Source organism: Engystomops pustulosus, chromosome 9 (assembly GCF_040894005.1).
Source record: "Engystomops pustulosus chromosome 9, aEngPut4.maternal, whole genome shotgun sequence".
Taxonomy (NCBI): Eukaryota; Metazoa; Chordata; class Amphibia; order Anura; family Leptodactylidae; genus Engystomops; species Engystomops pustulosus.
This window is the reverse complement of record NC_092419.1, coordinates 105,785,436-105,799,776: the sequence shown is the minus strand read 5'-3', so window position 1 is coordinate 105,799,776 and position 14,341 is coordinate 105,785,436. Positions and strand designations below refer to the sequence as shown.

Below are 14,341 nucleotides of genomic sequence, written 5' to 3'. Positions count from 1 at the left end.
ACCTATCCAACTGCTCGTTAAAACTTAATTTCTAATCAGCCAATCACATGGCGGCAACTCAGTGCATTTAGGCATGTAGACATCGTCAAGACAATCTCCTGCAGTTCAAACCGAGCATCAGTATGGGGAAGAAAGGTGATTTGAGGCCTTTGGACGTGGCATGGTTGTTGGTGCCAGAAGGGCTGGTCTGAGTATTTCAGAAACTGCTGATCTACTGGGATTTTCACGCACAACCATCTCTAGGGTTTACAGAGAATGGTCCGAAAAAGAAAAAACATCCAGTGAGCGGCAGTTCTGTGGGCGGAAATGCCTTGTTGATGCCAGAGGTCAGAGGAGAATGGGCAGACTGGTTCGAGCTGATAGAAAGGCAACAGTGACTCAAATCGCCACCCGTTACAACCAAGGTAGGCAGAAGAGCATCTCTGAACGCACAGTACATCGAATTTTGAGGCAGATGGGCTACAGCAGCAGAAGACCACACCGGGTGCCACTCCTTTCAGCTAAGAACAGGAAACTGAGGCTACAATTTGCACAAGCTCATCGAAATTGGACAGTAGAAGATTGGAAAAACGTTGCCTGGTCTGATGAGTCTCGATTTCTGCTGCAACATTCGGATGGTAGGGTCAGAATTTGGCGTCAACAACATGAAAGCATGGATCCATCCTGCCTTGTATCAGCGGCTCAGGCTGGTGGTGGTGGTGTCATGGTGTCGGAAGTATTTTCTTGGCACTCTTTGGGCCCCTTGGTCCCATGCCACAGCCTACCTGAGTATTGTTGCTGAGCATGTCCATCCCTTTATGAGCACAATGTACCCTGTAACATCTGATGGCTACTTTCAGCAGGATAATGCGCCATGTCATAAAGCTGGAATCATCTCAGACTGGTTTCTTGAACATGACAATGAGGTCACTGGACACAAATGGCCTCCACAGTCACCAGATCTCAATCCAATAGAGCATCTTTGGGATGTGGTGGAACGGGAGATTCGCATCATGGATGTGCAGCCGACAAATCTGCGGCAACTGTGTGATGCCATCATGTCAATATGGACCAAAATCTCTGCGGAGCTTCCAGCACCTTGTTGTATCTATGCCACGAAGAATTGAGGCAGTTCTGAAGACAAAAGGGGGTCCAACCCGTTACTAGCATGGTGTACCTAATAAAGTGGCCGATGAGTGTAATATGGTAATATACTAGGAAGCTCGGAGATCCCATGATGTCCACAGATCCTATAGGTGTGCTTGTAGTCGTCTGCACCAGTTTGCGCTCTCTGTATAACCCGTGTAGCGCGTCCAACCTGATTTACAGGAAGATGATCACACGCCTTACACAACAATCTGCCACTACAGTACAAGCTAGGTGGCCATTTTGTCACAATCTACATTCATAAATGTGAAATTACATGTGTTACTGGGAAACCGTCAGCAAGGAGACATAGACAGATCTGGTGCTCTTATTAAGGTTATTCTGTACCTTTATGTGTTTGATGGAAGGGGGTCCTAAGTGAGGGACCCTCATTATGACATCTGCTTGTCCTACTATAGCACTTTAATATAGGTCTGATCACACCTATATTTTGGGCAGTCGCTTTCAGGAGTATGGGAAAGCTGGGTAACCACGACCACACATATATTATAGTCACATACGTCACAACCAAGATTTCCCAATCCACCAAACCAATTGTGAAATCGAGATACTGGTGGCCTTTTCGTGTTACTGGGAGAACTGGTTAAACGTGTTGTTCCTGACTTATAGCAGGAAACAATCAGAAATCTTATGGAATATTCTCAGTGTCATTTAGTCAGTAACCACCCAGCTTTCCCAGAGTCCTGATATGTGCAGTGAACTGTGACAGTACATAGCGCAGATGGGAGGGAGCAGCGTGGATGGTGATAAATAGGTAACCAAGTGCGAGGACAATCTCCTGTACACAAAACGTATCTCCGGCCATGTACATTCCTCACGTCACACCTGAAGGAGAGGCCAAGTGTGACACCCACAGCACCCAGTGTCGCCCTGACGCAGAGGCGACCACTGTGCACAGACACTGCCATCTGTAATATTGTATAATATACTACAGGAGAGAAATGAATGAGAGGAGAACAAGATAGAAATAGCCAAAAACATTAATTATAGTTCAATGGAAAGATAAATATATTTACTGTCTAACATCTATCTTATATCTGTATCTCTCTCAAATCTATCTATACCATATCCATCCATCATCATCGATATCATATATATCTATCCATCATCTTATCTCTCATATATATCTATCCATCAGCTTATCTCTCATATATATCTATACCGTATCCATCCATCCATCATCGATATCATATATATCTATCCATCATCTATATCTCATATTTTTCTATTCCATACCTTATATCAATCAATATTAGAAATATATGATACATATCATCTTCTAGCTATTATCTAAGCTATCAGCAGTAAGCCCCTGTTCACACTTGCATCTTCTAGTTTCCATCAGGATTTTTAACACATTCAGCATCTTTAAAAAAAATCCATGTGCTTCTCAGTATGAGTCCATTATTTGTTGAGATCTGATATCTGGGGAGCTGTATAGAGGGGTGAGAGCACCCAGCACTTATCATTGTAATCATTGCTCCTGATGTAGAACTACAAGTCCCAGCACGGCTGCTGCAGGCGGGGACACTGAGCAATGTGCAGTCATTAGTCTATGGGGAGGGAGTGGGCTGCTCACAGCTGAAGATCTGTCACAGTTTCTCCTTGGTTACTTTGTAGCAGCCTCCAGTCGGTGACAGTCCCTTCAGGCTCCTCCCACAGGGGGGCGTCTCCTTCTACCTGGGGACAGGTGCAGGGCACCCAGGCTGCAGCATAGCCCACTGTTCTCTCTTCAGGATGTCCTATCCAGGCTCCATTCCTGGAGACCACCAGTCTCCGCTGTGGGTGATCACTGGATCCCATTCCTGGGGGGGATCTGGGAAGCTGGACACTCAGGACAAGAAGTCTCCCTTTGCTGAGGAATGGATCCCTGATGGGCAGCTGGCCACCTTATCCCTGGACAGCTCCAAGGAGGAGACCATTGATCTTGAAGACCACCCTGATGAAGCACCTGGGAAGATTGAGGTGCAGCAGGTGGGACCCCTGGACCCCTCGGTGCCATCCACCTGCAGGGAGCACGGGCACCAGCTCAGTCTCTTCTGCTACCAGGAACACAAGCTTATCTGTGACCAGTGCAAGTCCCTGGGCACATGCCAAGCACACCGCACCAAGCCAATGGAGGAAAGGGCATCTCAGATCCGGGTGAGTACCCCTGCATTGCAGAACTGTGCCCCTCTGGCTATCCAGGGGTTAAAGCTAGAGCACCCTTGTGTGGAGGCAGGAGGAGGGGAATGTGCTGCAGCAGAGACCTGACTCACTGCAGCAGAAGGCGAGATGAAGTGTGGAGGAGAGAACTTATTACTATTCACCACCTGTGCCAAGCAGTCAGATCTCACCCGCCTGGCAGTGCCTGTACCTGCAGGAGGGGGCGACACCAAATTTACATGTCTTCTCATTTTTATCTCTGTCTAGTAAATCTGGGTGACATCCAATATGGAAGTATAATTCTTTACCACGTGGCTGGGGCATTAAAAAAGTGCGTAATATCTAGAAAGATGTGCCATTCAGGACACTGGGAAAGCTGGGTGACATCTAGAATGACCGCCTGCTGCTTTGCCAGATGTTTGCCCATCTATGGGGCAGATTATGTGGCGTCATTTAAGCAGATGTGCCATTCAGGACTCTAGGATAGCTGGGTGACAGGTGACAGTCTATTTATAGACAGCGAGGAGATGCGAATGGCAGGGGGAGACGGGGAATGTCAGAGATGTTTCTCTGCGGTTTCCTGGGTGCACGCCCTGATGACATGGGTGCTGCACGCCTCTGACTCACTGGTTTACTAACACTTCACCGTCCCCTAAGTGCACGGGCGCCGCTGATCTCAGGTGTTATAGGTAACCACTGACTGTATCCAGTGCAGAGAGAGAGAATGGGGACTAAGGTCAGGTTCCATTTAATAATAGATTAAGCTGGACTTCCCCTTTAAGCAGAGTAATAATCTCGGTTATCTCAGGAGACAGCTCCCTGGCCGCCCAGCACAATACTACATTCTCTGTATCTGGGCCGCACACAATGGCCTCTTTATACCCGTCCAGAATCCTTGGAGAGGACAGCCAGGAACACCTTGGGAGTTGGGTTACCATCCCCGGCCGCTGGTGACAGTTCCATCAGTTTCATGTTGCGATGGGAGAGAAATCATTATAGATGTGTCAATAATCAACCAACTGTAGCCAAAGGTCTAATCCTTAAAGGAACCGGCGCCGGGGGTTGTTACACTGTATCACATCCCATCAGTCACCAGAACAGGGATTCCAGCTCATTCCCTGTTATCTAGTGAGCGCTGCTGAATCTGAGTTGTGGCATTCTGGCTATGCATAAGACTTCCCTAATAAATAACTTCCTTCTCCAGAACAAGATTGTGGATCAGTGTGAGAAGCTGCAGCTACAAACTGCGGGAATAGAGAAGTATCTGGCCGAGGCGCTGCCAACCAAGATCCCCCAAGTAGCGGTAATTATATCCCCAGCCCCCCGGCCTGGCTATCCACTCACTATTCTGCTGCTGGTGCAGTCACTGTGTACATACATGACATTACTTATCCTGTACTGATCCTGAGTTACATCCTGTATTATACTCCAGAGCTGCACTCACTATTCTGCTGCTGGCACAGTCACTGTGTACATACATGACATTACTTATCCTGTACTGATCCTGAGTTACATCCTGTATTATACCCCAGAGCTGCACTCACTATTCTGCTGCTGGTGCAGTCACTGTGTACATACATGACATTACTTATCCTGTACTGATCCTGAGTTACATCCTGTATTATACTCCAGAGCTGCACTCACTATTCTGCTGCTGGCACAGTCACTGTGTACATACATGACATTACTTATCCTGTACTGATCCTGAGTTACACCCTGTATTATACCCCAGAGCTGCACTCACTATTCTGCTGCTGGTGCAGTCACTGTGTACATACATGACATTACTTATCCTGTACTGATCCTGAGTGACACTGTGTATTATACCCCAGAGCTGCACTCACTATTCTGCTGCTGGTGCAGTCACTGTGTACATGCATGACATTACTTATCCTGTACTGATCCTGAGTTACATCCTGTATTATACTCCAGAGCTGCACTCACTATTCTGCTGCTGGTGCAGTCACTGTGTACATACATGACATTACTTTATCCTGTACTGATCCTGAGTTACATCCTGTATTATACTCCAGAGCTGCACTCACTATTCTGCTGGGGGTGTCACTGTGTACATACATGACATTACTTATCCTGTACTGATCCTGAGTTACATCCTGTATTATACTCCAGAGCTGCACTCACTATTCTGCTGCTGGTGCAGTCACTGTGTACATACATGACATTACTTATCCTGTACTGATCCTGAGTTACATCCTGTATTATACCCCAGAGCTGCACTCACTATTCTGCTGCTGGTGCAGTCACTGTGTACATACATGACATTACTTATCCTGTATTATACCCCAGAGCTGCACTCACTATTCTGCTGCTGGTGCAGTCACTGTGTACATACATGACATTACTTATCCTGTACTGATCCTGAGTTACATCCTGTATTATACCCCAGAGCTGCACGCACTATTCTGCTGCTGGTGCAGTCACTGTGTACATACATGACATTACTTATCCTGTACTGATCCTGAGTTACATCCTGTATTATACTCCAGAGCTGCACTCACTATTCTGCTGCTGGTACAGTCACTGTGTACATACATGACATTACTTATCCTGTACTGATCCTGAGTTACATCCTGTATTATACTCCAGAGCTGCACTCACTATTCTGCTGCTGGTGCAGTCACTGTGTACATACATGACATTACTTATCCTGTACTGATCCTGAGTTACATCCTGTATTATACTCCAGAGCTGCACTCACTATTCTGCTGCTGGTACAGTCACTGTGTACATACATGACATTACTTATCCTGTACTGATCCTGAGTTACATCCTGTATTATACTCCAGAGCTGCACTCACTATTCTGCTGCTGGTGGAGTCACTGTGTACATACATGACATTACTTATCCTGTACTGATCCTGAGTTACATCCTGTATTATACTCCAGAGCTGCACTCACTATTCTGCTGCTGGTGCAGTCACTGTGTACATACATGACATTACTTATCCTGTACTGATCCTGAGTTACATCCTGTATTATACCCCAGAGCTGCACTCACTATTCTGCTGCTGGTGCAGTCACTGTGTACATACATGACATTACTTATCCTGTACTGATCCTGAGTTACATCCTGTATTATACCCCAGAGCTGCACTCACTATTCTGCTGGTTGCTACATGAAACTGTCAGCTAGCCTATTAATCCCTTGTAATACAGGAAGTGCCTGTACCTGATACACTGTAACGAGTACTGCATCTGTGTTACAGAGCACGGCCAGATCCGCCCGCGAGATGATCATCCAACGGCTGAACTTTATACGCGACGTTTGTGACAATGAAGAGCAGCGACTGCTGGAGGAGATCCATGCGGAGGAGGAGCGGGCACAGCAGGGGATCCTAACCCAGAGAGCCCACTGGACCGAGTCCATCAAGAAACTGTCCGGCATCCGGAACTACCTGGTGGACATGCTGACCAAGATGGACGACATCAACCTCATTGTACGTAATAATGTTATAATCTGATGTTAACCCTTGCTGGATTATCAGGTGTTCCGGATCATTTATACCATAGATGTGATCACTTTAGAATTTTCGAACCTCACTTTTATTTTTCTCATCTTTCCTTCTGTAGGTTTCCGAAAATAAAATGGAGGACAGGTCAGTAACTAAATATCCACTAAAAATTCTACATAAAAAACTTGAGTTAAATTTAAAAATTTGGACTCAAATTTTCAGAAATTTGGCTTGAAACCTAAAATTTAAAAGCAACAAGGCCGTCTCTGAGGGTAACAGACTACAAACAAACCGTGTAGTCATATTCCCATCTATCCATCCCATAATAACATCCTCCTCTGCTGACCAATGAGGGACTGCGGGATAACTCTGCACAGTTTCACTTGTAGTCAATCAGTCGTTCTGTGTATACTATACTACTATACTATCTATACTATGTCTTATGACATACGTGTCTCCCGACTGTAGAACGGAAGAAGCGGAAGGAATTCTGGATCCTCAAGAGTCGGAAAAGTTAAACTTCAACACAAATTGTTGTCAGAGTCCATTACTGAACAGATTGTGGGCCCTGTCTGTCCTCTGCTGCACCACAGGTAAGTACCAACTCTACATCCTCACCTACCACCTTCTTCTGCCCTCTCTTACTCCTCCTGTCAGTATTAGACGCTGCACCTTCTTCTGCCCTCTCTTACACCTCCTGTCAGTATAAGACACTGCTCCTTCTTCTGTCCTCTCTTACTCCTCCTGTCAGTATAAGACACTGCTCCTTCTTCTGTCCTCTCTTACACCTCCTGTCAGTATGAGACGCTGCTCCTTCTTCTGTCCTCTCTTACTCCTCCTGTCAGTATAAGACACTGCTCCTTCTTCTGCCCTCTCTTACTCCTCCTGTCAGTATAAGACGCTGCACCTTCTTCTGCCCTCTCTTACTCCTCCTGTCAGTATAAGACGCTGCACCTTCTTCTGCCCTCTCTTACACCTCCTGTCAGTATGAGACGCTGCTCCTTCTTCTGCCCTCTCTTACTCCTCCTGTCAGTATTAGACGCTGCACCTTCTTCTGCCCTCTCTTACTCCTCCTGTCAGTATAAGACACTGCTCCTTCTTCTGTCCTCTCTTACTCCTCCTGTCAGTATTAGACGCTGCACCTTCTTCTGCCCTCTCTTACTCCTCCTGTCAGTATAAGACGCTGCACCTTCTTCTGCCCTCTCTTACACCTCCTGTCAGTATAAGACGCTGCACCTTCTTCTGCCCTCTCTTACACCTCCTGTCAGTATAAGACACTGCTCCTTCTTCTGTCCTCTCTTACTCCTCCTGTCAGTATTAGACGCTGCACCTTCTTCTGTCCTCTCTTACACCTCCTGTCAGTATAAGACGCTGCACCTTCTTCTGCCCTCTCTTACACCTCCTGTCAGTATAAGACACTGCTCCTTCTTCTGTCCTCTCTTACTCCTCCTGTCAGTATTAGACGCTGCACCTTCTTCTGCCCTCTCTTACTCCTCCTGTCAGTATAAGACGCTGCACCTTCTTCTGCCCTCTCTTACACCTCCTGTCAGTATGAGACGCTGCTCCTTCTTCTGCCCTCTCTTACTCCTCCTGTCAGTATTAGACGCTGCACCTTCTTCTGCCCTCTCTTACTCCTCCTGTCAGTATAAGACACTGCTCCTTCTTCTGTCCTCTCTTACTCCTCCTGTCAGTATTAGACGCTGCACCTTCTTCTGCCCTCTCTTACTCCTCCTGTCAGTATAAGACGCTGCACCTTCTTCTGCCCTCTCTTACACCTCCTGTCAGTATAAGACGCTGCACCTTCTTCTGCCCTCTCTTACACCTCCTGTCAGTATAAGACACTGCTCCTTCTTCTGTCCTCTCTTACTCCTCCTGTCAGTATTAGACGCTGCACCTTCTTCTGTCCTCTCTTACACCTCCTGTCAGTATAAGACGCTGCACCTTCTTCTGCCCTCTCTTACACCTCCTGTCAGTATAAGACACTGCTCCTTCTTCTGTCCTCTCTTACTCCTCCTGTCAGTATTAGACGCTGCACCTTCTTCTGCCCTCTCTTACTCCTCCTGTCAGTATAAGACGCTGCACCTTCTTCTGCCCTCTCTTACACCTCCTGTCAGTATGAGACGCTGCTCCTTCTTCTGCCCTCTCTTACTCCTCCTGTCAGTATTAGACGCTGCACCTTCTTCTGCCCTCTCTTACTCCTCCTGTCAGTATAAGACGCTGCACCTTCTTCTGCCCTCTCTTACACCTCCTGTCAGTATAAGACACTGCTCCTTCTTCTGTCCTCTCTTACTCCTCCTGTCAGTATAAGACGCTGCTCCTTCTTCTGTCCTCTCCTACTCCTCCTGTCAGTATAAGACGCTGCACCTTCTTCTGTCCTCTCTTACTCCTCCTGTCAGTATAAGACGCTGCTCCTTCTTCTGTCCTCTCTTACTCCTCCTGTCAGTATTAGACGCTGCACCTTCTTCTGCCCTCTCTTACTCCTCCTGTCAGTATAAGACGCTGCACCTTCTTCTGTCCTCTCTTACTCCTCCTGTCAGTATAAGACGCTGCACCTTCTTCTGCCCTCTCTTACACCTCCTGTCAGTATAAGACACTGCTCCTTCTTCTGTCCTCTCTTACTCCTCCTGTCAGTATAAGACGCTGCTCCTTCTTCTGTCCTCTCTTACACCTCCTGTCAGTATAAGACACTGCTCCTTCTTCTGTCCTCTCTTACACCTCCTGTCAGTATAAGACACTGCTCCTTCTTCTGTCCTCTCTTACTCCTCCTGTCAGTATAAGACACTGCTCCTTCTTCTGTCCTCTCTTACTCCTCTTGTCAATATAAGACGCTGCTCCTTCTTCTGTCCTCTCTTACTCCTCCTGTCAGTATAAGACGCTGCTCCTTCTTCTGTCCTCTCTTACACCCCCTGTCAGTATAAGACGCTGCTCCTTCTTCTGTCCTCTCTTACTCCTCCTGTCAGTATAAGACGCTGCTCCTTCTTCTGTCCTCTCTTACTCCTCCTGTCAGTATTAGACGCTGCACCTTCTTCTGTCCTCTCTTACACCTCCTGTCAGTATAAGACGCTGCACCTTCTTCTGTCCTCTATTACTCCTCCTGTCAGTATAAGACACTGCTCCTTCTTCTGTCCTCTATTACTCCTCCTGTCAGTATAAGACGCTGCACCTTCTTCTGTCCTCTATTACTCCTCCTGTCAGTATAAGACACTGCTCCTTCTTCTGTCCTCTATTACTCCTCCTGTCAGTATAAGACACTGCTCCTTCTTCTGTCCTCTCTTACACCTCCTGTCAGTATGAGACGCTGCACCTTCTTCTGTCCTCTCTTACACCTCCTGTCAGTATAAGACACTGCTCCTTCTTCTGTCCTCTCTTACTCCTCCTGTCAGTATAAGACGCTGCTCCTTCTTCTGTCCTCTCTTACACCTCCTGTCAGTATGAGACGCTGCACCTTCTTCTGTCCTCTCTTACACCTCCTGTCAGTATAAGACGCTGCACCTTCTTCTGTCCTCTCTTACACCCCCTGTCAGTATAAGACGCTGCACCTTCTTCTGCCCTCTCTTACTCCTCCTGTCAGTATAAGACGCTGCACCTTCTTCTGCCCTCTCTTACACCTCCTGTCAGTATAAGACGCTGCTCCTTCTTCTGTCCTCTCTTACTCCTCCTGTCAGTATAAGACGCTGCACCTTCTTCTGTCCTCTCTTACTCCTCCTGTCAGTATAAGACGCTGCACCTTCTTCTGTCCTCTCTTACTCCTCCTGTCAGTATAAGACACTGCTCCTTCTTCTGTCCTCTCTTACTCCTCCTGTCAGTATAAGACACTGCTCCTTCTTCTGCCCTCTCTTACTCCTCCTGTCAGTATTAGACACTGCTCCTTCTTCTGTCCTCTCTTACACCTCCTGTCAGTATAAGACACTGCTCCTTCTTCTGTCCTCTCTTACTCCTCCTGTCAGTATAAGACGCTGCACCTTCTTCTGTCCTCTCTTACTCCTCCTGTCAGAATAAGACGCTGCACCTTTTTCTGTCCTCTCTTACTCCTCCTGTCAGTATTAGACGCTGCACCTTCTTCTGTCCTCTCTTACTCCTCCTGTCAGAATAAGACGCTGCACCTTTTTCTGTCCTCTCTTACACCTCCTGTCAGTATAAGACACTGCTCCTTCTTCTGTCCTCTCTTACACCTCCTGTCAGTATAAGACGCTGCTCCTTCTTCTGTCCTCTCTTACACCTCCTGTCAGTATAAGACGCTGCTCCTTCTTCTGTCCTCTCTTACACCTCCTGTCAGTATAAGACGCTGCACTTTCTTCTGTCCTCTCTTACACCTCCTGTCAGTATAAGATGCTGCTCCTTCTTCTGTCCTCTCTTACACCTCCTGTCAGTATAAGACGCTGCTCCTTCTTCTGTCCTCTCTTACACCTCCTGTCAGTATAAGACGCTGCTCCTTCTTCTGTCCTCTCTTACACCTCCTGTCAGTATGAGACGCTGCTCCTTCTTCTGTCCTCTCTTACACCTCCTGTCAGTATGAGACGCTGCTCCTTCTTCTGTCCTCTCTTACTCCTCCTGTCATCTTCTACATCTTCACCACAGATCAGTATCTTCCAACCTGACGTTCCTTGTGTCTTCTTCTTATTTGCAGCCTGTGAAATCCTCACATTTGATGAGAAGACCATGAGCCCTTTGCTTTCCTTATCAGACAACAACACCCTTAAGTTCCACCCAAAGAAAGCCAAAGACTATCCGGATGGAGCTGAAAGGTTTGACCACTGGCCCAACTGTCTGGCCGCAGAGTCTTTCCAGAAGGGCGTCCACATGTGGAAGGTGAACGTGGAAAGCTGCTGTGCCTACAAGCTTGGCATCACCTACAGATCCATCGCACGGAAGGGCTCAGGCAATGACGCCAGGTTAGGGTTCAACCCGGTCTCCTGGGTCTTCTCTCGCTACGACAAAGACTTCCGCTTTTCTCACGACTCCCAGCATCATCTTGTAGAACTTCTCAAGTGTCCCGCACAGATTGGCATCTTGGTGGACATGGACACAGGAGAGCTCATCTTCTTCGACCCCTTTTCTTGCGTCATCTTGTACAGTCACAAGACAACGTTTTCGGCTCCGGTCAGTCCGGTGTTTGCAGTGGCAGATGAAAGCATCAGTCTGGAGAAGTGACCTCAGAAGAGTCCATCATCCTTATAACCCTAGAGATTTCTTCTTTTATAACATCTATGAAGTTGTAACCCTCACCCGAAGCTGAACATTCTGGTTCCTCCAAAAGTTGAACCTGACCTTCATCTCTAGAGCACGCTCATTGTTGGCCACTCATAGTCATGGGGCCCCGACCCCTTCCTTGCTTGTGTAATGTCTACACTGCTTGATCATGGTTGGCCCGTCATTGCCCCCGATGCCTTCCACCAGTGTCTACAGTGTTTGGCATTCATTGACGGTCATTGTTGGCCGCTCATAGTCATGGGACCCTGACCCCTTCCTTGCTTGTGTAATGTCTACACTGCTTGATCATGGTTGGCCCGTTATTGCCTCTGATGCCTTCCAGCAGTGTTTGGCATTGATTGACGGTCATTGTCCATGGCACCTTCTCTATGCAAGATCTACAATGGATGGTCATGGTCATTATTACCTCTGTCGCCTATGTAACTTCTACAGTGGTTGGTAATAGTTGGCCGGTCACTGTCCCCTGCTGCCTTTCTTGTCCATGTAAGTTCTTCTGTGGTTGGTAATGGTTGGCCATTCATGGTCACTCACGCCTTGCTTGCCTATGTATGGTTTGCATATTTTGGTAATGGTTGGCCGATCATTGCTACTGATGCCTTCCACATCTATGTAGGTTACACGTTTGTTTGCAATGATTGGGCTTCCTGGTCAGTAGCTTGTAATGGTTGGCCAGATGATGATAATGATCATTGATGCATTCCTTGCCTCTGTAAGGTGACCAGTCAGAGACCCCAATGTCTTCCTAGAACATGTTCCTTACCAATGTAATCTGCAGTCATTGGTAATGATTGAGTGGTCCTGGTGCCCGTCGTGTCTATGTAAGGTTGTTGGTCCTGATCATTGATGTCTTCCTTGCCTTTGTAAGGTTTACAGTGGATGGTAATTGGTTTGCCAGTCACAGTTCCTATTGCCTTCCTAGATTATGTTAGGCCACAATGGACACCTGGTAGAACATCATCGTCCTAGACATCATAGAAATCTATGTAAATCTTGTACAGCTCCATTAAGTTGTACCCTATAACACTGACTACTATAGAGGTTCAGTATCTCACACTGTAAAACTCCTGGGACTGGTATTGCATCTCAGGTCATGTTGCAATTCCGGACACAACCTACTGATAAGAGTGGCGCTGTTTCCATAATTTAAAAAGCATTTACCACCAGGATGAAGGACTGTATGCAAATGAGCCTGAGGGGCTCCAGGCTCCATTAACACCTATAGTGGTAGATGTCCTTAAAGTACAACTCTACCCTGATTTCTAAGATGATCAATAACTCTCAGAAGTCCAGATACACCCCCTTCCCCATTAGTAAACTGGTAATCAAGCACAGACGTTCCTAATTATAATAGTGCACTGGTTGGTGTCTTACTTTATTTTATTCCTGGGCAAAATTGCCCCAGGCCTGACTGTATCCCACGGTATCAGGTTAAAGAAGGATTGTGCGGTCAGATTTCAGAATGCCTTCTGTTCCTGGTGGTGGTGTTGTTGGCTCTCACCTCTTTCTCCATACTAAGTACATGCATCCTCAGCCCAGACCAGGATGTATGTGATTTGGGGAACCAGTATCTACTGACATCTATCAAAGATGCCAACGCCAAAAACCCGGCACAGACAAGTCCATCGCCTTTGACTCCATATATACTCGAGTATAAACCTAATTTTTCAGCACAAAATTTGTTCTCAAAAACCTTAACTCGGCTTATACTCGAGTCATGAAAAAAATTTGTCAAAACTCACCTTTCTGATGTCACCCGTAGGTCCTATGCTTGTTTCGATGCTCCGGTGCCGCTGCGAGTCCTTCGGATCCTCTTTGGGTTTTTCCGCTTCTCTTCGGGCCCCCTCGCGGTGCCAGCGGCTCACAAACAAGGCCCAAAGAGGAGTGGAAGAATCCAAAGAGGCCCGAAGGACCCGAGGCGGCACCGGAGCATCGGAGACAGACTGGGAAGGCTGTATACTACAGGGGGCTGGCAGGCTATACACTACAGGCGGCTGGCAGGCTATACACTACAGGGGGCTGGCAGGCTATACACTACAGGGGGCTGGCAGGCTATACACTACACGGGGCTGGCAGGCTATACACTACACGGGGCTGACAGGCTATACACTACAGGGGACTGGCAGGCTATACACTACAGGGGACTGGCAGGCTATACACTACAGGGGGCTGGCAGGCTATACACTACAGGGGGCTGGCAGGCTATACACTACAGGGGGCTGGCAGGCTATACACTACAGGGGACTGGCAGGCCGTACACTACAGGGGACTGGCAGGCCGTACACTACAGGGGGCTGGCAGGCCGTACACTACAGGGGGCTGGCAGGCCGTACACTACAGGGGGCTGGCAGGCCGTACACTACAGGGGG

The 14,341-nt window shown here is 47.5% G+C and overlaps 1 protein-coding gene across 1 annotated transcript; it reads left to right on the top strand.

The window, feature by feature from the left end:
* The first annotated feature begins 2,611 nt into the window (after positions 1-2,611).
* On the top strand, positions 2,612-14,074 carry BSPRY (B-box and SPRY domain containing). Its single transcript, XM_072125307.1, has 6 exons — positions 2,612-3,288; positions 4,496-4,594; positions 6,519-6,749; positions 6,883-6,908; positions 7,233-7,357; positions 11,392-14,074. The coding sequence occupies exons 1-6, from the start codon at positions 2,884-2,886 to the stop codon at positions 11,913-11,915; spliced, it is 1,410 nt and encodes a 469-aa protein (XP_071981408.1). The 5' UTR covers positions 2,612-2,883; the 3' UTR covers positions 11,916-14,074.
* The last annotated feature ends 267 nt before the right edge of the window (positions 14,075-14,341 follow it).